We start from the raw sequence: 25,465 nt of genomic DNA on the forward strand, positions 1-25,465 counted from the left end.
CTTTTATTTATAGTTTAGCAGTTTGCATTTAAGCCATTCAAATACGTGCAAGGGTGCGGTGCCATCTGGTGGTGATACACAGTACTTTCCCATTATGAAGGGAGCTCTTCTTTTCTTTAACTATCACACCACTGGCTGTCCTGCCAGCAGTAAACTGTGATAACTGATTTATTTTAGATGAATTATTGCAATAGAAAGCTAAGTAGAAAAGTCAGAAAAACAACTGCTAAATCCTACATATTATCAAGACAAATAGTTTATTTAGAAGATAACACTGCTGTGAACAATGCCAGTGAGTTATTTACACTCTTCCTGGTAGTCACAGTAACAATACAATGAGCAACACATCATAACACAAAGCACATTCAACTGGTGAACAAGGAAATAAAGAGATGGTTTGAGATTATGTGTTTTTTTTCTTCATAGTTTTATCATGGAAGGTAAAAGACAATTATGAAACGGTGTCATTAAATGTAATGTAAAAGACAACTAACAGCAAAGAAATAACTTTTCTCCATATGGCAAGTAGCCAGTAAACAACCAGAGGCCCCTAAAATTTAAATCATCAAGGTAAATAAGCAGACACAATGAGTTACACACAATGACAAATGCTATATATTAACAACAAACCTATGCTTACCCCCATCAGAACACACACACAGGAAACTCAAACTCAGATAGTCTCTCTCATGCTTCTTCATCATCTAAATGAGCACCGGTTTTAAAGGCACACATACTTTATAGAATCCTGAATTTTACATGCCATGTTAAAGTAAAGGGCAGGTAAAAAGCACTTTGGAGTGATTTTAAGCATGTAATAAAATATCAGGGAGGTCAGTTATTTTGACTCTTTTCCATGTCAGTCGGTAGTTGTTCTCCATGCCTATCCTGACTCAGTCTAGCAACTGTGGAACCTAAATCATGATCTCGGGAAAAACTGACTATTTCCAATGTTAAAGCTGAAATCTGTAAATTGTAATAATGTTACTCCACTTTCCCTTGCCCTTTGTCCTTGCTCTTGTCCCGTGGTAACCGGCCCATGTTATAAAATTCTAAGTTTGGTCTCATGTCTGTGAGGTGAGCAAGCCGGTTGGACATGGCAAAGAAAGCGGTGATGGCAGCAATGTCCCACGCATCCTCACGGTCAAAGCCCACTTCTTCCAAAGACTGGAAATGTTGCTCTGTAATGGTGTCGCAGCGACACACCGCCATCGCGAAGTCCAGCATGGCACGCTCCCGAGGTGACAGCTCTGCATTCTCATAGTTAACAACGACCTGCGTGGGAGTGGGGACGGAGCCAATTAGACAGAGCGGGAAATGTATGTGATTTCATAAAGAACTTCTTTAATACCCCCAAAAAAGTGTTGTCCTCTGACAGATTACAATGCCTAACAGTAATTGTGTCTCATAACAAGCAAAGCAGAGGCAAGTAGTAAAATCAATTCAAAATTTTACCTGATCGGAAAGAGTGGGTTTCTTAGAGTAGATGCGGTGCAGTGCACTGTGGGATACCACGCAGTAAAGACACTTGTTGTGGATACTGGTAGCCACCACGATCAGCTCACGATCTGCCTTGGTTAATCCGCCTGGAAGACATTACTTATCAAATGAATGAGAAATCATGAAAAAATAACACCCATTCACACAACAAGAATAAGTATATATAAAGTACATAGCATCAGAGCTGGCTGGCTGGTTTTAGTGAACAAAGTTATCCAGGTAACTGAGTAAATTCCCTCTTGGTTCAGGTTCAGGATACTGAAGAAGTGGCCACAATATCATAAAGGTTTAGGAAGTGGAGTGGGATACTTCCAGGTTAGCTTTTGTTCCAAAAACTGTGTTAATGTCTTCTCCTTAAGAGCTTTTTTTTATCATTCACTTCTGAAAAGCTGAAACATAATATAATAATGGGGTGCTTTGTCCATTTCCAAGCCTTAATTGGTCTACCCTCAGGGTCCACATTTGTCCATGGTGAATAAGTTACGGTTCATGTGTGAAACAAAACAAAGTGCAATTAAAAACACAATGAAATTAAAGGCATAGCAACAAAACATCCTAATGTGCTCTGGAGATCTTCTGCTGCAATGACTACTCTGGTTGTATTATGGCCGTCTCCCAGGGTTGCCAACTCAGCGTCTTTGTTGCTACATTTTTGAGACCCCATTGTGGACTTTACGTAAAACAAGAGCCAAAGAAGGTACATAATATGTTCTCATAAAGTACTTGAAGTGTCCCTTCAAGTAACTTTGAATAAATTCCCAACTAGAGCTAAATATGTAAATTTTGTTTGCAAAGTAAACGTGCATAAAAGCTGCAGATTTAGTGAGAGACAAGATGCAGTGTTTCATTGAATCTGCAAGTCTCACCACCTTTCCACCCTTACATTGGTCAAACAACAAAACCCACAGTGCCTGTTTAAAGTCTGTACAGGATGGGAGTTGTTTCCTCGCTACAGAAGTTGTCTATTTATTTTCACTACCTGATAGTAACCTGTTTCTACCAGACCTTAGTTACCATAGCTTCAACCACACTACCTGTCACTGTTTATTCACCAACTAACAGATTCAACATCACACTTGCCTCCTCATGTTTCAGCTGTACTCCAAAAGGGGGTTTCCATGCCCCTGCTGTCACCAAAATGCAGCACACAACCAGAAAAACCTGATTGGAGCGCTTTAAACAGAGTCAGCAATTTTGCTTATAAAAGGAGTGTCATAGGGCTCCAGGAACAGAAATTAGAGGTTTATACTTTTAAAGGGGACCAAGCGCTTTCCTCGGGATGCCTAGCATTTCTAATACGGCCCTTAACACTTGCACTAACTGTCACCATAACAAACAACACACACACCTGTCTCTTTGTTCATTAGTTCGTTGTAGTAGGCGAAGAAGGCTCTGAACTCTGCTGGTCTATGAGAGAGGACTTTGAAGACGTTGGGTAAAAAGCCTCCCTGTAAAGAAGGAAACGTGAAGTTTAGCAGGTTGTAAAATAAGTATCATGACAATGTTTATGCATATAACGTTATGTGCAGTTCAATGCCTCAAAAAATAAGGTTGTTTTGTGATTTTTTTTTACCTTTGACTCAACTTCCTCCATAAGCTCCACTATATCATAAGGTAGCTCTTTCTTGTAAGGAACTGGATAGCGGCTGATGTTCTCCGGTGGCGGGTCGCTGGAGAAATGTCTGCCCGCCGCCGCCGCCTTCCCCCGGGAAACGACTCCCGAACGGAGAGACGCCTGGACAGAGTACAGGAAAGTCACACGAATTATACAGAAACTGCACTAGCAAAGCAGGAAAGTAAGTACGGCAACTTACCAGCTGTGTGAACACAGCGGGACGAAATAACTTCGAGACGAGGTTACTCGCCATGTCAGTCGCCTTGCCTGGCTGGAAAGTGACCGTCAAAAACAGCTAGTTTCCAGTCTTTCGAAAGCGATTAACAAACGTCATGAAAATGCTTGGAGTGATTGGCTTACTGCTGCTATTGTAACTTACTACAATCAACAATATATAATTCTCAGTCTTTTCAACTGTCAGTGACCTGGCATTGTTGTTTATTTAATATAATGGGTTATAAGAATCCAGGGATCTTGCCTCCATTAACCACCTCGATGTTAAAATATTTTGTTTTGATTCTTCCTCTTCCGCTATTGGCAGTTCTGTTTTGGTATTGACACGTCAGATGTTGACTGACCAGTCATTGAGCAAATCATTGAGCCGAATTGAGTCACGCCTGCAGTCAGTCCCCGCCCGTGCTACTCACATGTGGGGGAGGGGCGGGACTGTTGAGCTCTATGTGCAGTACCCATAAACTGTATGATTATTATTAATATTAACGGTCTATGGCAGTACTACTTTTCATCTCAAACTAATGGAAACAAATTATACTAGGGGCTTTAGACGGTGGTTGGAACGCGTTTTTCGTCGTGTTATTGATCGATCTCCATCGATAGATATACGATTTTTTTTTACGATATTAAGTAAATACATGTACTCAAATTATGACTCAAATACAATTTGTTGACAACTCTGGTTTGATCATACATTTTCACAAACGTTTATTATGATTGTCAAGCCCCTAAAGATATAATAATTTATAAGTATAATTTAGGTTTAAAATGAGAAGGGGAATGAGGTGGAAAGCCCATAGGGAAAGACGGGTGCTGTAAAGCTTTAATAAGGTCTATTAAAAAAAAAGAAAAAAGAAAAAAAAAAAAAGAAAGAAAACAACAAGAGGAAAGACGGGTGTTTAAAGATAGGGTTCAGCAGGAAGCAAGGAGTGGAATATGATGGGATACTGGGATCAGAAGGAGAGGAGATAAAAAATCACCAGGAGGCACTAATTCATTTTTGAAAAAAGACAGGGTTGAGTAGAATTTAAGATAAAATTGCATGATATTACATACTCCTGTACAGTAGGTCAAGGTTCTCTATACATCCATGGTGCCTCCCAATATGAATTAGACTGGATTTATTAGCCGTAACGTTACATTTGTCACTGTCTGACTATATCAATCCAACAAGCTATACCGTACAGTTTAACGCAAACAGAACACTTGATTTGTACATACACAATTTATTTATTCATTTTTATTGTTGGCCATTGGTGCTTTGTACATACCCTCATATAATATTTGTATAAACATCTTTACAGATAGCCCTGTCTGTTCTTTACCTTACTTGTCCAGCTTTGTTTTCCTTGTTCCTAGCTATTATGTCTATTTATGTGTAAATACGTTAAAAAGTTAAAAAATATTTGTACTCATACCTGGCCAATAAAGTGAATTCGGTTGGTACCATAATATTTACAGTCTTTGGTTAGTACCGGTGTTGCACCGAAAGCTGTGACCAATCAGGAACTGTGACCATACTGAGCGCTACCTGCGAGACAGAACCCAGGGATCAAAATCACTAAGTTCGACCCCGTGCCCCGGAAATGATTTAGTTGCGAATGAGCGACAGTTTTTCCTTTCATACGAGAAAGACGTTTTGCTAGTTTATCAAAACAAGACAATTAATCGACTAGGAATTGAACATTACAGCAAAATGTTTTACCATGTATGTATCTTCAATACCCTCCGCGTATGAGCCGGCTAATAGCAGTGTTTGCGTGTTTTGTTTGTCAATGTGTGCCTAGCTTGAGATGTTAGCATAACGTTAGCTAACGTAGCTAAACAAAACTTAAAATCCTTGCTGCATTGATTAACGTTGTTGTTTTATAGTCATGCAGAAATCTTACATAAAGTTTTGGTCTTGATTAACGATAACATTTATAATAACTTAAAGTAAAACATATAACATTATGCAACCCACACTTAAGCGTTGTCTTCTAATGCACGTATATTTTTTGTGTTCTCAGATTTCTTTGGAACATGAAATTTTACTACACCCGAGGTATTTTGGCCCTAACCTCCTAAACACCGTGAAGCAGAAGCTTTTCACAGAAGTGGAAGGTACCTGCACTGGCAAGTGAGTGGCTGCAAGTCCCAATTATGTGCAATTATATACAAATGACTTGTGTTTGTTTGGAGCAGAGCTCATTAGTTCAGTGGCACAGAGGCTGTAATTTTACTGTAGAATTTTCATTTTAGTTAAATGTTAGACCTTTTAGATTGGAACAGATGTTACTTAAGTGCAGTGAAATTCAGAATCAGCTTTATTTGCCAGGTATGAGGACACATACGAGGAATTTTGCTTTGGATCATCTTTCCTCACAATGCGCTTACACATACAAAACAAACAGTAGATACACACTGTAAACAGAAAGAATATAGACAGGTTGAGACAATAGTGCAATGAAGTGTGCAAAGTATGCAAGAGTAAATTATAATTATGATAGTTATTTTTTTAATTATGGAGCATAGTGCAAAGGGTGCTGGTATCAGTAGTATTATGTTATTATATAAGTATTATATTACAATATGAACAGTATGAACAGCTCTGAAATAGAGAATGAGAATGATGTATAAATAAGTGGAACCGGTAAACCCAATGCAGACATGCGTGGACACACTTCACGCAAATCTGCATTTCCATCTCCTTCATAGGGGGACGTGAATAATAATAAAAACTCTGGTAGGAGTTACTTAGGGATTGTGCTATTTGACCACTTGAGTATGCTACGTGTAATGATATTGATACTTTAGTTTAACTTTAGTCAATTTGATTTATGATCCGTGGAGAAGAGTTTTGACTGGCACTTTAAAATAAATAAATAAATAAATCACTGATATTTGTTCTGCCCTTAAGTCATCACGACTGTATCAACATGCATAACAAAGTTATCAAATTTGCATTCATAATACTGCTTGCACATAGACATTGATTAATGTCTCTCCTTCAGGTATGGCTTTGTCATCGCAGTCACCACTATTGACAACATCGGGGCGGGTGTCATCCAGCCGGGGAGAGGGTTTGTCCTCTACCCGGTCAAGTACAAGGCCATTGTGTTCCGCCCATTTAAAGGGGAGGTGGTTGACGCCGTGGTTACTCAGGTTAACAAGGTGAGGGACAACACTGTGCAGGTTTCTGGACTCTATGCAGATTTCTAAACTGAAACATTATTCTTATATGATGACATGTGAAATCTGACATTAATTCTGACTTATAATTGATAGTATAATAATTTATTCTGACACTGCTTTGCTTACTAACATTTTCTGATGTCTAAAACATGTCCATTTACTTCTAAAAGGTCTGCACAGTATTGTAACTGGGTAGGTTTACACGGTTTACACGCCAATTTATGAAGAACAGTTAAAAAAATGAGCTGTTTTGTAATATACATCATGTTGATTATAAGATAATTGTATTTTATATTGACTAATGCAATTGTCTACTGTTGTAAAGCATATCTTTTAACTTTGTCACAGTAAATGCAACTGATAATTTATGCTTTTTATAGCTAAAGGTTTCACTATTATTATTATTATTATTATTATTATTATTATTATTGTTATTTTTATACTGTTTTTTTTTTTTCTTCTCTATACTGTCTTTTTATACCTTTTTTGTAAGCTGCTGAAAACTGCTGCTGGAAATTGATATTTCCTTGCGGGATTCATCCCAAAAGGATATGATGATGAATAATAGACATTTTGATGATGATGAATAAGAGACATTTTTCTGTTGTGTCTTATCTAAATTATATATTTTTCTCTTTTCTCACAGGTTGGATTGTTCACAGAAATTGGTCCCATGTCTTGCTTCATCTCTCGCCATGTGAGTCAGCTTAATTTAACAACTTAACCTATAGTTATTGACCAAAAACACCAGTTGTCTTCAATACCCTTTGGATTTATATTAACTTTATCTCACAAGAAACTTTTTTTTGCAGTCCATCCCCTCAGAAATGGAGTTTGACCCCAACTCCAATCCTCCTTGTTATAAGACCGTTGATGAGGTAAGAATATTCACTATTTCTCATTACACAACGGAAAAAATAAAAAACAAAAGATTGCAATATTACACAAAAGTTTTAAATCATATAAACGTTTACCAAATGTTGTCATTGCTTTGCCTTTGACATCTTTTAACATGAAGCCATCTTGGAAACATCCTGGTAATGGTAACACCGGTGGTTTTTTTCCCGGAAGAAAGAATGGAACAAAAAGTATAATGTGAAATTCGGCAGGCAAAGTAGTTGCAGTGCTGCTTGTTGTTCTGGTCCGGTCATATGACTGTTGCTGAGTCTTGCATTTAAGGATGTTTTGTTCTCTTCCTTTCAAGGACATTGTAATCCAGCAAGATGATGAGATCCGGCTAAAGATTGTGGGAACAAGAGTGGACAAGAATGACATTGTAAGTGTTTGTTTTTTTCTTTCTTTTTTCTCCTCACCAAAGACATGAACAAGGTTGTCATTATATCTCAGATGTTACGCAGTAGTTTATTAAATGGATTTACTTTATGTTGATTTATAATAAAGCTTTTCCCTTTTTTCAGTTTGCTATTGGATCTCTCATGGACGATTATCTGGGTGAGTATTACACATAACATTGTCATACAGGTGGTAGATCTGCTCGTTTGATGGGCATTCTTTGATAAGGCCTTACATAGATTGATTTCATGTCAAGTTATTCTGCATAAAAAGGAAATTGTGGTCAATAGTTTGACAAAAAAGTTTTTTATTGCTCTAACTGTGTTACCTTGGATGCAAAGGAACAAATTTGGCTGTGTTTTTATTTTCTGTTTTATGGTTGATCGTTGAACTTTCCTTCTGTGCTTTATTTCCAGGTCTTGTGAGCTGATTTGCCCCAGAGGAAGCACATTTCACATTTAACATTTTATGTAGTAGCTTAGTTATTTCTTTGTTAAAATGAATATTTTTCTACACTGATTTATAGGGTATTACAGGTAGAGAAGCATCACAGTGACATCATTGTATTATTATGCACAGTCTACATTTGCTTTTATTTGAACTGGTGTGAGATTCAAAGAAAACCCAGAGACTGCATGCTTAATGTATAACAAGATGCCACACAATGCAGCACATAATTCATTGGTTGTTTTTACATTTAGAATTCAAAATTTCTATCTCAACTATATGTTTTTTTTTGTACTGTGAACTGTAATAAAGTATTTTATTTGTTACATCTTTGTAAGCTGTTTCATGTTTTGAAGTGAATAGCTCGTCAGAGCATTGCTCATTCTTTCTCTGCAAAGAGACTTCATGCGCAGCTGCAACTGTGTGAAATGCATCGCTCTGTGGCCGTACCTAACCTGAGGCGGAACATGAACGCGGAAATTGCAACGGCGCGCACGCCGTGTGGACGTAAATACGTCAGCGGGACGCTTGTTCTTTCTTTCTCTCGTCCTGAAGATGGCGGCAGGGGTGAGTAAGATGACACATAGCTAGATTTTGGGTTTTCTTTCAACTTTCCTGTCGCAATCCGCCGAAAATCTAGCCCATCTGCACTTGTACTGAGCACCTTTACACGTTAACAGTGTCTCTTGTCTGTTAAGTATCTGTAATTGGGGATATTTATAAAGAATCTCATTGAGGGCTCATACAGACTATGGTTAGCTTTTGCTATCCTGACGTTGCATTGACTGTAAAAGACGCCCCTCTCCCGGCCCAGGCTTTTGCTACGTTAACGTGGCTATTTTTGAGCCGTGATAATTTATTGTCGCATGTGCAGATGTTTTTGCCAGACGTTGGTGCTTATGTCGTTTTTGTTGAAGTGAAAAAGCTGACCTGTACTTTTTACTTTGTTTAAAGCTAACATACGAACAAAGACTGGTCGGGCTGGATAACCGGTAACGATAGCTAGCATAAGTTAGCATTTAAAACATGCTAAAAGCCACGTGAATATAGCTAATTTTTCCCTTGTAGTTGGTCAACAGCCACGTGAACATAGCATTTGCCCCTTGTTAGTTCACAAAGTGGCTTTAGTAGTCGATAGTTTAATCTAACTAGCTAACGTAATAGCATCACCCAGGTCCCAGTCCATTTTAAACAGAACGAGTTTACAGATTTACAAAGCAATAATTTGTATCTAGAACACTACCAGACCAATCTCTCTCTACTGGATGTGTGGCTTTATTTACCATACTTTTCCTTCTCTTAGTCTAATTTAAATGAACGGAATTTGCATTACAGGGCGAGATTTTTTTGCTCTCTTTTCTTACGTGATATTGCTACAAGAACGTCGTTTGGTTTGCGCCACGTCCTAACTTGGCAGCCAAAAATGAAATGCAATGAGTGTATGTTCAGATTAGATGTTTGCTTGTGTTTTAATGTAGGGTTGTCTCCCCTGTTTCCAGACTTTGTACACATACCCAGAGAACTGGCGGGCCTTCAAGGCCCAGATTGCAGCCCAGTACAGTGGGGCTCGCCTCAAAGTCGCCAGCAGCTCCCCTGCCTTCACCTTCGGGCAGACGAACCGTACTCCTGCCTTCCTCAACAACTTCCCTCTGGGCAAGGTTAGTGCAGTAGCTAGTGCTCAGCTTGTAGGGCTGTTGTTCTACAGTATCTCTTGTTTAACAATGAAGGTGGCGAATCAGTTACTGCCTTCAAGTCCATTAACCATTTTGATTATGCCATTGTTGTGTAACTAACATGTTTCCACTTTACTGCATGAGGCTCTGGATTAAAAAATATGCTTAGTGTTAAATCATTCTTGTATCTTGTCATTGCTTGTAGGTACCTGCCTACCAGGGAGATGACGGTTTCTGTCTGTTTGAGAGTAATGCCATTGCTCACTACTGTAAGTCTCACATCTATTAATATGGTGGTCCCTATTTATTGTGCACGTAAATTCTGCTTGATTTAATGGACAGTTTTTCCATGAACATGTGGTGTTTCCCATAGGTCTAGAATTTGTGGTGTTTATCACTTGAGTCAGCAAACAACTAGTAAATTCATAAATTAACAGGTCAATGTGCTCTAGCAGTGTTTCTCAAATGGGGGTACGTGTACCTCTAGGGGTACTGCAGGGGGTACATGAGATGTCTTTCAATATTTTTGAAATATCAGTCATGTTTAATTCCCTGAAAAATTATACCATAATAAATCAAATCATGGATTTTAAGCATTTTAAGTTTTCTTTTTTTTTTTTTCAGTGACAAAGTTGTTTAGTCAGTGGTGGTGCAGCGCTCGTGCATAACATGTACTCACCAAACCTTAATGAATTAATAATCGTCAATTATACCTGGTGGACCGGTTTGAAACGTCTGCACCGTATGGCGTTCTGTCAGAATTTTCAAGTAGTCTGCACACAACAGCTTGTCAATGTGCTGTTGAAGGGAATATATCTGTAAAATAAAGTTGAAACCAACTTCTATGCGCTCTCTGTACAAAATTTAGAATGATTACAATTCTAGAGTTTTTGTTGTAGCTTTCCTAAACACTCTCCTTTTTTTTTTTTATATATAAACCACAGTGAGCAATGATGCCCTGCGTGGTGCCACTCCCCAGGCAGCAGCCCAGGTGCTTCAGTGGGTGAGCTTTGCTGACTCCGAGATCATCCCTCCAGCCAGCGCATGGGTCTTCCCCACTCTGGGAATCATGCAGTTCAACAAGCAGGTGTGCAGCTCAGCATTTTCTGGTCAAGCTTAAGACTTAAATTATTGTTTGATAGCTGTGGTGAAAGTTGAGTGCCATTTTCAGTTTGTCAGTCAGTGTGACAACTTGTAGTTGAGACTTGGCACATATGTTGTGTACTCATGCAGTCATTCTTCTGTCTGGTCTTTCCAGGCCACAGAGCAAGCCAAGGAGGATGTGAAGAGGGTCCTTGCAGTGCTGAACCAACACCTGAACACCCGTACCTTCCTTGTGGGAGAGAGGGTCAGCCTTGCTGACATCACTGTAGCTTGCTCCATGCTCTGGCTCTACAAACAGGTTTGACACACACCCAGCAGATAACAGTAAAACGTTTTTTGAAACACTATGTTCATTTATTTCTGACATTTTGTAGATGAAAACTTTATATATGAGTCAAGATGCTTCTGTCCCTTGTAGGTCCTTGAACCTTCTTTCCGTCAGTCTTACCCCAACGCAACTCGCTGGTTCACCACTTGTGTCAACCAGCCCCAGTTCAAGGCTGTCCTTGGAGAGGTCAAGCTGTGTGAAAAGATGGCCCAGTTTGATGGTGAGTCGCCATAAGCAATCAGATCAGAAAGCATACATATTGAGCATGAGTCTGGCTTCTGGAGCATGTTATTTAAAGAATAGATATAGATAGATATAGATATAGATAGATATATAGAAATGTACTTGCATTGTCAAATTACTTTCTTTGAGCTCAATTGAATTAAAATATGTCAGGAAATGGCTGCAAGTTTACTTATTTTACATTAATCCGGTCTTTTGCATTTCACAAATCCTTTAAACAAAAGCCTATGCTGTCATTTTTACTAACTTTATGAAAGGCTGTATTATGTTTGAAAGTAATCTACTAAAAATGAAGTTGAATTTTAGCATTCTTAAACCACAAAAATGTATCTACCTTAGATTTAAGGATTATACTAAAGAACTAGATACCATTTGACAAACACTGGGTTTACAGAACTGATGTGTAAATTATTTAATTACTTATCAAGGGTGCTGATAATTCCCTTAAACCTAACTTTCTTCTTGCAATATTTTAAAATTCCTCTCTAAAGATCTGGCCAGAAGCGTGCTCCCCTGTCATTGGGCAAGGCAGTGTCCAATCATGGCACCAAGTCTTAATCTGACAGGGGTAGAGAAACTTGACCATGTTCATCCCAGTCATCTCTGTTTAGTGAGTAATGGGCTGGTTCATGCTATGGGCACAGTATTAAAAAAAAAAACATCACTATGATCTAGGGTGCTGAAATGACCGTAGACAACTACCCTACAGGTGTTTAGGCCTTTATGTTTGGCCTTAACTGAAAAGGCTGGTTTGTGCTTAGGCAAAGTAAAGAATCTGACCTTAGGGTTTTGGAATGTTACTCTACAAGACAAAACTACTTTATGGATTGTTTGAGTTTTGAGTGCAAAACCAAAACCAGATAATTGGAACATAACAGATAACATGTTTTTTTTCTTTCTTCCATTTCACCAGCCAAGAAGTTTGCTGATATGCAGCCCAAAAAAGAGACTCCTCCTAAGAAAGAGAAGAGTGGAAAAGAGGCAGCCAAACCCCAGGAGAAGAAGGAAAAGAAAAAAGAAGAGAAGAAGCCTGCCCCAGAAGAGGAGATTGATGACTGTGATGCTGCTTTGGCCTCTGAGCCCAAAACCAAGGACCCCTATGCACACCTGCCGAAGAGGTAGAATGATCTTAATGCTTGTCTAAAGTATGTTTGTTTGTTTTGTGTGTCAGCATTTTAGTTTACATTTTAAAGATGGCAGTGGCCAACAATTAATTGCAGTACACCAATTAGGAAATTCTCCTCTTTGAAGAAAACAGCTAGTCCCCTGTCATTGGGCAAGGCAGTGTCCAGTATGGCACCAAGTCTTAATCTGACAGGGGTAGAGACATCTAAGACCATATATTCATCCCAGCTATCTCTGTGTCAGTGAGTGAAAGACTGGTTCATAATATGGCCACAAAGCAAATAGAACCTTTAGCTCTACAGTAGATATTAGGGCTGAACTGCCTTACGAGCATGCAAATGCACTGTAGGTTATAACGGCTCCACTCCAAAAATCTCAGCAACAGGAGTGTTAAACCCACTGAGAACTTTGCCTGGAGCTGGAGTCGCATGTCTCCTCTTCCCTTTCTCCCGTCATTCTTCCCAACTTGTGTATATCGGGAGAACTGGCGTAACCCGGTTATTCACTTAACCATACCCCTCACTGCTGTGCTGCATGAAATGAAGTTGGTGTGCTGCGTTAATAGAGAAACCAGAGTTAACAAATTTAAAACATAACGTGTCTAATCATATCCTTGACACTTTGCCTAATCTCCAAACCTTGTCTTTCTCTCTCATTCTACCCCACATGTGCAGACAAGATATTTGACCTGACTTTTCCCTTTATTTTTCCAGCTCATTTGTCATGGATGAGTTCAAGAGAAAGTATTCTAATGAGGACACCATGAAAGTAGCCATTCCCCACTTTTGGGAGCACTTTGACCATGAGGGGTACTCAATCTGGTACAGCCAGTACAAGTTCCCAGAGGAGCTTACACTTGCCTTCAAGAGCTGCAACCTTATCACAGGTGAGACTCAGCAGCTGCCTTTTCCCCCAACACCTTGGATCTAAAGTGAATGCACATTTATCGTATGTCAGTCCTACTTGTTATCTGGAGCAATAGGCTGCAATATAGTGATGTATGGGGGTTTGCTGGTACATGTGTTGGTGTGTTTCCTCTGTTAGTTCCGGTTGGCTCCCTTGATCCAAAGACTAGCAAGTCTGTTTAATAGCGGTGTGGTAAATGTTTGGTAGCCAAATGTCCATCGATCATCACTTATATGTTGCTTGTTTGTGAATGAGAGGCCTAGTTTGTAGATCATTTAGTGACATTAACAAGTGTCCTGCATTGGTTTGGTCCATATTTCAATATAGCACAGCTTTTCTGTGAAGTTAAAAAGATCATATTTAGAATACATAACTAATAAGTTTAACCAAGTTTGGTCTTGTGGTAGAATTACGTTTTTAAAAGCTTTTTTTTTTTAAAGCAGCTGCTTCTCAAAGATTTCTGTGCAGGAACAGGCCTGTACACCAACCAGGAAACTCTCCTCTTTAGGACGAAAACAGATGCTCCCCTGTCATTGGGCAAGGCAGTGTCCAATCATGGCACCGTGTCTTAATCTGACAGGGATAGAGAAACTTGACCATGTTCATCCCAGTCATCTCTGTTTAGTGAGTAATAGGCTGGTTCATGCTATGGGCACAGTTTTAAAAAAAAACTAAAAAAAAAAAAACTTACCTAGGGTGCTTAAATATAGAACGGTGTTTTGTGTTTGACCTTATGTGAAAAGGTGGCCATTAAGTCATTAAAAATAATAAAGACCTAACCGCATTAGTTAATGTTTTAAGCAGAATTGATAATACATTGTGTCTGTTAGGACTTTTTGTTTCTATTGATGTCTCAAACCCTTCACAGGTATGTTCCAGCGCCTGGACAAACTCAGAAAGACCGCCTTTGCAAGTGTCATCTTGTTTGGCACCAACAATGACAGCAGCATCTCTGGCATCTGGGTCTTCAGAGGCCAGGACCTGGCCTTCCCTGTAAGTATTAAAGGGTGAACACCATTTTCAATATGCCCTTACTTGATTTCGACAACTAATTTGGGCATTTACGTGGATAGTCACTGTAATACTTGACTACAGCTTAAATTAAATGCATGTTTCTTGGGTGACAAAATGTTTTATTGGATGAGACACACCTCAGTAGTAGGCAGTCCCCTGTCATGGGCAAGGCGGTGGCTTATCATGGCACAAAGTCTTAATCTGATGGGGGAAGAGAAACTTGAGACCATGTTCATCCCAGTCATCTCTGTTTCAGTGAGTAATAGGCTGGTTCATGCTATGGGCACAAATGATATCCAAGTTCAAGACTTAAAATTGTCTTTAAGTCTTAAATGCTGTAAATTGTCTTCACTGCTATTTGGGCTTATCATTGGTTATATTCAGTCAAGTGACTAGAGTGCACCTTGGAATTAAAACCGAGGGACAATGTTGAAATGAGTCTTAACCAAGCATTTTTCTTTTATAAATTCCCCTGCTAGCTGTGTCAAGATTGGCAGATTGACTACGAATCATACGAATGGCGCAAACTGGATTCAAAAAGTGAGGAGTGCAAGACCATGGTAAAGGAGTACTTTGCCTGGGAGGGAGATTTCAAGCATGTGGGTAAAGCCTTCAACCAGGGCAAGATCTTCAAGTGAGAGGACTCTGGGACAGTCTGAACAAAAGCATTATGCGCTTCTGATTTCCAGCACTTAAAACCAATGGACTTTCAGCCACCACGTGCTTACTTTACTGCAAAAGTGACTTGGAATAAGTGTTTTGAAGACGAGTGAATTGTCTCAGTGGCCCTGAACTGTTTTTTTTTTTTCGTTTGACTTGCAAAATAAAGCATTTTCCACCATGCCATCTAAGGGATTTAATGTCTTTGGTCTGACTGATTGTTTTCAAAGTTGTTCTGTGTCTATTCTATAAATGAATTTAATTTCTTAAATCCCTCTCAAGAGGGGACAAAGTAAATGGTTGGAACATTTAATTTGTTAGACTACATCAATAAAGACTTAAAGTGCAATGTAGCAACTGTTAAAAATCTTGCTCTAGAAGTAAAACGTGTAGAAGTTTATTCAACACTTGACACTCGTGTTGGGTGATTATGAGCACTCTTGACCACGCCCAATGGTTGGAAATTGGTTGGTTAACCTCCACCAGAAGAGGTCAGTGAAACCAAGCTTTTCAGCTTGGTGTCAAGTAACACTGGACACTATTTTCCTCTTCTACTGTTGTGGATTAATGAATGCATTTAGCATCCTAACAAGGACATCTTTTCTTTTGGAACATTTTAATTTGTCCTCAGAGCTGCTGTTATCAGTTCAACACTATACTAATGTTCAGCTCATGCTGCAGTGTTCTCCTATTCCTGCAGGGGGCAGGCGTGGACTTATTGAAAAGCTGTTGAACAGGAAACATCCGCAGAGAAAATGACTGGGTTGAGCTCTGCGGTTTGCTAATGCAAAGACTAGAATGTAGTCTGCTTTCAACTGAGCTCTTGTTTTGATGTTTCTGGTGCTTACCCAAGGAAAGGAAGCCTGAAACATCTTTACAAAGATGTCCACTTGGACACAGTCTTCTTCAAGGCCATGGGTTATTAACATAACATTTCTTACACTGAGTGAGAATCTTATGTTATGCAACTTTGTATTTTACTAAATACCTGTTGAATCGACTTACAGGTTAGTTTTATGAATACCTGTGAATTGGAATTCAGCATTTATAAATGGGAAGCCAGCACACTCAGAAATAATTTAAATAGACAACTGTAAATACATATTTGAGCATGACTTCATAGGCAAATATAAAAATCCGTTGACCACACCCCACTAAAATACAGAAATGTCACATGTTGGTACCTACTTCTGCAAGTTGGTATTGTTAAAGAAAAAAGCTTTTCCTTAAGAGGAATTGCTTATAGTCAGAAATTTGTTTCACATCAGACTGAATGCCTAAATTTGAACTTAAAACTTTTTATTTCCTAAAAACGAAAGTTTCAGAAGCTTCATGTGATTTTTTTTTTTTTTTGTCGACCGGTGGAGTTAGTGTTGGACTGCAAAGGTGAATCATTTGTTTTAAACAGACACACCCAACCATATCAAAGTCAGTATTCATTTGCAGTTGACCACACCTGCAGTCTAATCCTTTCTCTTCTGCTATAACTGATTTCTTTGTTCGGTGCTTCAGTGAGTGTTGTCTATAGCTGCAGGTAAAACAGGACACATGGACGAGCCCATATAGGATTATTTTATATGAATTAAGTTTACTTCTATGCATAAGAAATACACCTTTGAATGTCAGTCTTGTGATGTTCAGTATTAAGCACAATCAACCCTAGTTTAGTCACCGAATATGTTCAAATCAAAAGGATTTTGTGTGGATCTGTTTTTTGCTTACACATACACACACACAAACACACACACACACACACACACACACACACACACACACACACACACACACACACACACACACACACACACACACACGATGCACAAGAAAGGAATCCCATCCCAGAATGAGTCAGATGTGTCATTTTTTCCAACCAGCGTGATTCAGGATAATTTTGGAGCAACCATCTTCCACCATAGTGTTGAATCAGGGAGGCCATTTTAGATTGTTCTGTGGTCTCATGGAAATGTTCCCACAACAGTGAAGCGCCCAAGTCCTTGAACACATGACTCACCCATCCTGTGCATCGTGGTGGAAGAGGGCTGTAACTTGAGCAAATATCTTTAAGTTCTGCACCCACAGCACCGCTGATGGCTAACCCTTCGATTGCAGAAGGAGTGGCGTTACAAAAGTTCTTTCATCATGCAATCAAATATTAAATTAATACTAAGAGAGAACACACAGTTTTAACCCTTTTGAGGCAAGTTTCCTATGCAATGGCTGCAATATTAAGTCCATACAATGTTCTGGTCCTTATTTGTGTTTAGTAACTTCAGAGTTAAAAAGCTAAACTTAAGCCAGCTACAAGAACAATACGCAGTTTTATGCCAAAAGCAACATTTCCTCTTCCAGCCCTGCCAACTGGTCTTTATTTCTCTTTTGGCCAAACACTCACTACATCTTTTTCCTTCCTCTCTTTCTCTCTCCTTTGCTTTTTAGACATGTATGTATGTCTGTGCATGAGGTGGTGGTTGGGGGGGATCTTAAAAGCAGTTGCAGCAGTGAGGAGTGTTGGCGAGGAGGGAACACAGAGTCGGGGTGTATTGTTTCATCACACAAGGTCCCTGTATGGCTGTCAGCCCCCTGAAGGAGCTTTAGGCATGGTTTGCATGTGCTGAGCATCTGGTGGTGCAAGACACACATCTGGAAAAGAGTGAAGTGGCCGGTGGGGGGGCTTGGAACTGTGAGATGAAGAGCTAACACTAAGGAATCCAAAAAAGTTTTCTTTAAAGAAGCTCAATACATTGCAGATGCTATTGCCAAAGGAGTATAGTTTTCTGTAGGTTTAGCATTTCCGTGACTCTGGATGAGAATTATAATTGTAGTAGAATAAGCAGATGTTTTTTAAATTGTAGTTGTGGCCTAAAAATCCTGTCAATACATATTTCTTTCCTTTTAGACATGTTCACAGCTCTGCTACAGTGTTTGGACTAAATGCCCGATACAAGCGTGTGTAACTATTGTCAGGCGGTTGTAGGGGCGTTTTTAGGCAGGCAGAAACAACACTCAGCCACCACATATACACAGTCCCACCCTCAGAGTTTTATGAAGTTTTCCTTAGATCCCACTGACACACACACACACTTAAAGAGGCTCCTATGTTTCGTTGTTTCTGACTCCTCACTTAGCAAATCTGCCTGTTCCTCTTTCTCTGTTCCTCTGACAATACTTTCTTAGCTTTCGTATAACAAGTCATAATTCATACAACATTCAAATGACTCCAAAGCGGTTCAGTTGAGGTAAATTAAGCTACAAAAAGTTTCCCTTTAGCTTGTGGAAAAGGAATCGGGGCAGGAAAATGGATCCTTAGTCAGCTCATAAGGGTTTCTTCACCCTAAGTGTCCCCTCTTTGTGTTTGAGGTATGAGCCAGGAACAGTTGAATGCTAGGATGGAATTCTAGCAAAGCACGCCCCAAAAGGCCTTCCTGCCCAGAACCAGGCTGGCCTTTTGGGGCGTGCCGACCACCATCTACTGTCTGTGTCACTGATTAGATGGATACGTACCTCATAACCCCCCCCCCCCCCCCCCCCCCCAAAAAAAAAATCTGAACTATTCCTTTAACCTCGGTTCCAAAGTGAGGAGCGTTTCTTCCTATTGGTGCACATGAAGGGGTGTGAGCTGCACATTTCTCTGTGGAACGTACTGTCTGCACTGTGGCTGTAATTTAGGAATGGAATGGAATGAGTGAGGTCAAAGGTGAGTCTTCTGAGAAGAAATAGCAGAGGAAGGCAAGGAGTAACAAGTTGATATGAGACAGCAACCAAGCAGGCTATGCTCGCACTGTCTTTATGTAACATCATTAAACTGAAGTGGGACACTATTGTTTAGAACAGGGATTATTTATTAGTTATTTCTTGGTGGTTCTGCGTTGCCCTGCAACAGAGGGGGCCAGTGTGAGAGTGGAGAGGAAAGTGCGTGACACGAAGGAAGAGAAAGAGGTACTGAGAAGGGAAAACAGACAGCCCCTGCGCTTTTGGACATGAAACCCCAGAGTTGCCTCTGGCTCATATTACCAAAATCTGGAGGTGGGACACTGGAAGTGGTGTTGTCAAACTTCAGCAAAACTGTAGTACGCACTGCCATGACAACCAAGTGTAGAAATAATGATCACTGTCATTAAAGAAAATAAATAAATATCATAGTAATAATTGATTCCAGTTGTCCTTCCTCTTTAGCACTGTTTGTTAAAATAAGACTATGTTTAAAAGTTAGTCATAATAGCTTTGCAAGCACATTGTGGTTTGGGTGTGTACTGAATTTTCAAATTTTCACATTGACCCCAGGCTATCCATTATCTGCAATTGTACCTACTTTTAAAACGAGACTGCAGGTATAGAAACTGAGATCTGCACAGTTTAGAGTAACTCACATTGGTTCAAGACATTTAATAAGCTTCTTCTTGCATTGTTCGGTTAAGAAAGAGGCGGATTCGGCCTAGATGAGCTTACTGGACAGATAGCCCAAATGAGCTTGTGTAAGCATAGATTGCCGTTTCATGCATTGACTTGTTAGTTGTCTATGGCTTACAAAGAAAGAGTCGGACTGTTAGAACATTTACAGCTATGGCTGGAATGTGCAGCCCGGGAAGGTGTCTGCTTCACATGGCACAACAGATGGGTGTTGAGCCAAAGGGAAGAGAAACTCTTGCATAACCCCTTATTGCTTTTTTGGAATAACTATTCAAAACAGTTGACAGCGAGTGATTGTCAGACACTGTCTCATTGATCACGAAGCGGGCTAATCACCCACAATCTGTTTCTCCATGACTGTGTCAAATCTATGGAGTTACTTCACTTTACAGGGGCTGATATGTTGAAACAATTGGGCATCAGTAAATACACCCAAAATGAAGCTTCAGTAACTTAAGTACTCTGACTGTACATTGTGACAGCGATGGCAAGACTAAACATGTGAAAGCGTTCCCAGCATCAGTCAGTTTAGAAGATTCAGGCTGTGTTGGAAGAACAGGAAGGGGGGGGGGGGGGGTAGACCATCTAATCTTAACAACAATTACCAGCAAAGTACAACAATGTTCCTTACTACGTTACAAACCGCTTTATGACATGTGATATGTATCCATACACACACACACAGGGCATTGCTATGGAAACAACCCTGTAAGTACCTGCCCCCTTGCTTATTATGTTGCTATAGCAGCCATCCCAGAATAGTCTCTTTTTTTCTCTCTCTCTGTCCCTCCCTCGTGTTTGTGACTCACAACTTGCAGTGGAAACCACAATTCAATCTGTCTCTCATTCCCCTTTTTCCCTTTACATTTTTCTCTGTACCAAAGGACCAGCTCGCCTTTCTGAGTCACCGGTGTGTGAGCTCGCGCTGTGGGGAATTCCAAAATGATTACCAATGATGAGTTGCTATGGTGATGGCAAATATCTGCTGCAAGATAGTGTATCTTAAATACTGCACACTGTCATTGAAATCATTGGAATCTCTCTATGGATACACTTTGCTCTCAGTTGTTTATTTTTTCTAGTTTAGACTGTGGACTGTATGCAATGGTGGTGGTAAAAAAGAAACAGTGTAGGGATTGATCAGCGCAATAGCTTATTATTAAATGTTAACTATGATTATGAAAAGAAAAGATTGTAAACATAATACAATTAGAATGGCTTGACAGAAAAGAAATAATATACATCATGAACACCATATAACTGGAATAAGTTATAAAATGTAGACGTTATGACCGCAGTCCAGATTATGTAAGACTCCAGACGCAGGATAGTAAGATTCCATGCGCCGTAACATGTTAGATACAATGCAACAAACGCATGTGGTAATTAAGTTTAAGGTTAGCCTTTTCAACATAGTCTCTCTGAGTTTTGTTTCAGTTCCATGGTTCCTAATTCATTGCCAAGAAGATGAAGAAAATTCAATTATCTGTGCTAATTAAATTAAGTTAAATTAAATTAGATTTCAAAAACAGGATGAGGCTATTCCTTAACTGTTACAGCAATTGTGCGAGTCAGGAATGTTTCAGTTCTATTTAAAGCTTCTCTGGTTTCAGTCTGTAAGAGAAATAAAGGAGGAAAGGGAAAAGCCGGTGATTTTTGACAACGTTTACATTTTTTATTGAGTTCAGACAGTTTGGAAATTGTTCCCAGCAAAATAATATGAAAGAAAGTGGAAGAAAGCAGCAGAATGGCTCCTTTAGTATTGTAGTAGTAGTAGTAGTATATCTTATATTAAGTGATTATAATTACTGATGCATAATCTATACACAGCATTTTATTGTAGTAGGTTGAGGTAAATGTTAAGTACTTAAAATGCTGTAAGGTAGTGTAAGCATAGCATTCACTAAATGCTACTGAAATACATGATAACGTTCCACCAGTGATATAAAAAAAAACATTTTACCTCTCTAGGCAGTAATGACCATTATGCAAAGATAATTGTGCAGTGTGGTATTTGTTGGTGTTAATGAATCAGGTGAATGAAGCTATGTTTATGTGCATGATACCTTATTAATCTACTTCCTTAGACGATGCAGCTTACTGAACACATTCTGTAAAAAAGTTGACATTACGGTTATTCCTTTACAAAAAGTAATTCTATGCCTTTTCTTTTTTGTTACCCTATATTATCGATTCTGATTATAATAGCTTGTACATTTGAGGGGATTTAGGAGAAACAACAACCTGTGGGTTCAATTATTTGATCTGATCAACATTTCTCAGCAATGCAGACAAGAAATGATAGTTACAAAAAGTACACTGATGCGTGCAACCCAGTGAGTTTTTGTTAAGTATTCACATACAAGAAATGAAAGAAAACCTCAACACAGAAACGTTTTTTTTTTGTCGCGTTGCTCCTGCTGAATTAAGCGCTCGAGCTGAGAGAGCCGATGCTGCAGGGGATCATACATAACTAGCATTTATTTATCACTATCTTTATACCGGAAATGGTGGCACGCCTTTTTTTTAATGTTTCCCTGTACATGTGAAAGAGAGATCCTAATCTCAATGAAGTCATGTGTTATGAAAATAAACTGTTTTAAGACCAAGAGTAAACAGCAGTAGAACGATATGATCTGTGTCACTTTATGATGATTTATTTTAAAGCCTTTATGACTCATCACAAGTAATAGCGCATTCTGTCATTTATAAAGAACAAAAGATGCATCTGAAGTAGATTTCCTTTGACATTCTTCGACACTGACAATGCCTCTTTGACAGTGTTTGTGTGTCTGTTTTCGGTATTTGCGATATTGACAATGTTGCATTGTGTAAAAAATCTAATGAAGTTGGTATACAAAGAACACTTCTATCTGCACACAATCAGGTTTGTGTTGTCAGTGCCTCCTTTAACAATGATCTTGACTACAGACTTTTAAGATATATTATATGTTTAAGCAAACACAAATACTGCAAACCAGATCAGTTTCACATTTTGAATAGGTTTGCTGTTGGTGTGAATCTGTACTCTGTTTCCTATTACTGCCGATACAAGTTATACTCTCCATGCTTTCATTTCAGAACAGTCATGATATATAAATCCTACAGACGCTAGCATTTTGAAAACGTGACACATGCAGTTACAGAATCATTGAAATTATTGGCCACACCCTATAGTGCAAAATAAATGCTGTAGTCACACCTGTTGTAAACTTTGAGTTAAAACCCTTCTATTGTAGCCTATCTCATGTTTTCAGAAATGATCTTTATGACTTGTACAAACGGGCCTTAAAAAAAGATTGTCTGAATTTAGTAAAGAATTTCAGTGGATAATTGTAACATTTTGCAAGTTTAATGCAAGGATTTTCTCTCTTTTGAATCCACCCTAACTTTCATAAGCTACTTTCAACTTCTGACAATTCCTTTGGGTTAAAAACTCTATTGAAATGTGTTCAGATAGTCTCTTGTGTCTGATTAAACCCGCGTTACACAATCGTGTGTGCCACTCCCCTCCCATATGACTCTTTGATGGAATTTAAATAATTATTATATCCAGGTGTGGTGTAATTTTTCTTAAATTGTATCACAAGTTGCAGTTTTGCTCAGGCCAGTGCTATGTGACTTCCTCTATCCTGCGGGATACATTAGTCATACACACACAGTCACTCTTCCACAAACAAGCATATGCAGGCGCACACACACACGCACACACACACTGAACTGTCCATCCCCATCTAATCCTCTGTTTTTTTCTCTCCTCTACAGTCTGAGCTGCCCTGTTTTCATTGTAGTCATGGGCTGTGAGTCATCGAGCCTCAGAGCCAAGCTATTTGCGCTGGTTCACACTGGCTGACACACCTAGCACCAGGAAGCACACCCATTCCCACATATCCTTGTATTCAACTAGTGTGATCTGCAACAAAGCGGTAACAGGCAAAGCGGATCGAGTTTGTAAAAGTGTTTACTGCATGTGCAAACTATTTAGGATATCTCCCCTTTAGGTTTTTTGTTTTCATCCCCATTGCACAATCCACATTTTACTTGTCTCAAGACTCTTTTTCAAACTCGTCTACTTATCGTTATTTGCTTATCTTTAACTTCAACTCCTGCTGTAGATTGATTTAGATTTAACACAGGCGATAAGTAATCAAGGCGTTTATCTGGACTCACGTCATCAGTGTAAGAATGAGCTTTTAAGTAACAGTCAAAGCACGTTAACATGGTCATTCTGAGTAGTAAAGAACACACGGCCACAACACTGTTTACTGTTGGGTTATGAGACCTGAAAGTCCAAAAAGACTGCAGAAAGGTGGTTGAGCAGCAAGCAGTTTGGACAGGCCTCACACAGTTTACATGTTCACACATTAGGAGTTGTCTGTCTGGAAGGACTATTTGTTCTAAGCTGAAACTGTTCTTCAAAGGCAAAAACAGCCACACCTCAGAGGCAAAAAAAGCCGTCATGCGTAGAGCTGAGCAAACAGATGCATTAGCAGAACACTTTGTGTGAAGAGGATTATGATCCTTTTCACCCGCTACTAGCAAGTGGACACTACAGAACTAAAGCCCTGAATTTTAGACACTTTTTGGAGCTTCGTGAATTGTTAAAAGAAAACGTGGGACGAGAGGCTCTCTGGTGCCTTGCAGACACATCACAGATATCTAGCAAGCAACTACAGTATAGTTACAGGTGACCCCTTCCCCTGGTTTCTCCTTAGCTCGTGTCTTCTGGTCTCCAAAAATTCTTTCTTATGTGTGGTAATTACGTCAAGTCACTTCTTGCACGTGTTTCCATAACAAAATATAACAAAACTAGACTGAACTCGGGAATTCCTCCCGGTGAAAGATCTAGAATGCTATAGTGTGAAGTACAGCAAACTGGAGACTTTAAAGTGCGCACTAAGCTTAAGCAACCCGGTTAAAAAGTGCTAGAGGTTTTCTTTAAAAGTGACATAATGTGGAGAATATAAATGATCCCTGCAGTCAATAAAATGAGAATAGAATAGAATGCCTTGTATTGTCATTGTATCATTAATTAGAACTTTCTGAGCCCTACAGTAATGTGCTTTAAGTTGGGAGCATTTTACTCTCCTTACATTTTTTTTAAACAGTGTTGCAATCCATAGAGTAAAGCAATACCACATACCGAGTTCTTTCGGATATCTGCTTATCTTGCACATAGTTGAGATTACTTCTTCACTTTTATCTCAGCATGCAAAAAATAACAGACAAATACACACATACATGTGCACACACATACATGTGCACACACAAACAGTTGGGCTTCTCCTTTTTGTGGGAGAACTGCACCTTGTTTTTGAGAAAACTGAATCAGAGCTGTCTTGTCTCATGGTGGTTTAGTGTGGTAATATTAAAGTATGTGTGTGCACATATACAAATGTCTGTGTCTGTGTGCCACTCCCTGTTCGATCCTGCACAGCCACACAATAACTTCCTCTGCATTTGCTCTACACCTTGCATGTTTGATATTTCACCCCACAGGTGTGTCACGTGTTCCAGGAGGTTGTTTCAGCGACACTGAATATTTGTGAGCAAAGTGAACAAGCATGACATCCCATTTACAAAGCTGGTTGCACACACATATCCTAAACCAGTGATTCCCAACCAAGAATTGTACCAGTTGTGACTGGGTATTTGAAAAGATTTTAGAGAAATTAAACTTATTAAAAACAAAACTGGAATTTATTGTTCAATTTAACAATATATCCACAAATTGGGTCAGCT

General features: G+C 39.2%; 3 protein-coding genes and 1 long non-coding RNA gene across 4 annotated transcripts; 2 read left to right on the top strand and 2 right to left on the bottom strand.

The window, feature by feature from the left end:
• Nucleotides 1-419: 419 nt before the first annotated feature.
• On the bottom strand, nt 420-17,092 carry LOC117951174. Its single transcript, XR_004658083.1, has 3 exons — nt 17,049-17,092; nt 14,139-14,144; nt 420-635 (listed from the first exon to the last, which is right to left on the bottom strand). It is a non-coding gene; the product is annotated as an uncharacterized LOC117951174 (long non-coding RNA).
• On the bottom strand, nt 422-3,597 carry si:ch211-175m2.5 (uncharacterized protein LOC568697 homolog). Its single transcript, XM_034882729.1, has 5 exons — nt 3,315-3,597; nt 3,074-3,235; nt 2,849-2,948; nt 1,456-1,586; nt 422-1,275 (listed from the first exon to the last, which is right to left on the bottom strand). Exons 1-5 carry the CDS (start codon nt 3,366-3,368, stop codon nt 985-987), a joined length of 738 nt encoding a protein of 245 aa, XP_034738620.1. The 5' UTR covers nt 3,369-3,597; the 3' UTR covers nt 422-984.
• On the top strand, nt 4,910-8,443 carry polr2gl (polymerase (RNA) II (DNA directed) polypeptide G-like). Its single transcript, XM_034882730.1, has 8 exons — nt 4,910-5,057; nt 5,359-5,468; nt 6,343-6,502; nt 7,170-7,220; nt 7,336-7,401; nt 7,728-7,799; nt 7,942-7,975; nt 8,233-8,443. The coding sequence occupies exons 1-8, from the start codon at nt 5,046-5,048 to the stop codon at nt 8,244-8,246; spliced, it is 519 nt and encodes a 172-aa protein (XP_034738621.1). The 5' UTR covers nt 4,910-5,045; the 3' UTR covers nt 8,247-8,443.
• On the top strand, nt 8,685-15,516 carry eef1g (eukaryotic translation elongation factor 1 gamma). Its single transcript, XM_034882728.1, has 10 exons — nt 8,685-8,830; nt 9,763-9,921; nt 10,142-10,205; nt 10,881-11,023; nt 11,195-11,338; nt 11,459-11,588; nt 12,525-12,729; nt 13,450-13,622; nt 14,511-14,635; nt 15,136-15,516. The coding sequence occupies exons 1-10, from the start codon at nt 8,819-8,821 to the stop codon at nt 15,292-15,294; spliced, it is 1,314 nt and encodes a 437-aa protein (XP_034738619.1). The 5' UTR covers nt 8,685-8,818; the 3' UTR covers nt 15,295-15,516.
• Nucleotides 17,093-25,465: the final 8,373 nt, after the last annotated feature.

This window comes from Etheostoma cragini, chromosome 10 (genome assembly GCF_013103735.1).
Source record: "Etheostoma cragini isolate CJK2018 chromosome 10, CSU_Ecrag_1.0, whole genome shotgun sequence".
NCBI lineage: Eukaryota > Metazoa > Chordata > Actinopteri > Perciformes > Percidae > Etheostoma > Etheostoma cragini.

Excerpts from the sequence above, each read along its gene's own strand:
- si:ch211-175m2.5 (XM_034882729.1), bottom strand. The coding sequence starts at position 3,368 with ATGGCGAGTAACCTCGTCTCGAAGTTATTTCGTCCCGCTGTGTTCACA. Across the intron at positions 3,236-3,314 it reads CCGCTGTGTTCACACAGCTG|GCGTCTCTCCGTTCGGGAGT; the intron begins GTAAGTTGCCGT and ends TACTCTGTCCAG. Across the intron at positions 1,587-2,848 it reads ACTAATGAACAAAGAGACAG|GCGGATTAACCAAGGCAGAT; the intron begins GTGTGTGTGTTG and ends AATGTCTTCCAG.
- polr2gl (XM_034882730.1), top strand. Across the intron at positions 5,469-6,342 it reads GAAGGTACCTGCACTGGCAA|GTATGGCTTTGTCATCGCAG; the intron begins GTGAGTGGCTGC and ends TCTCTCCTTCAG. Across the intron at positions 6,503-7,169 it reads TGGTTACTCAGGTTAACAAG|GTTGGATTGTTCACAGAAAT; the intron begins GTGAGGGACAAC and ends CTTTTCTCACAG.
- eef1g (XM_034882728.1), top strand. Across the intron at positions 13,623-14,510 it reads GAGCTGCAACCTTATCACAG|GTATGTTCCAGCGCCTGGAC; the intron begins GTGAGACTCAGC and ends AACCCTTCACAG. Across the intron at positions 14,636-15,135 it reads GCCAGGACCTGGCCTTCCCT|CTGTGTCAAGATTGGCAGAT; the intron begins GTAAGTATTAAA and ends TTCCCCTGCTAG.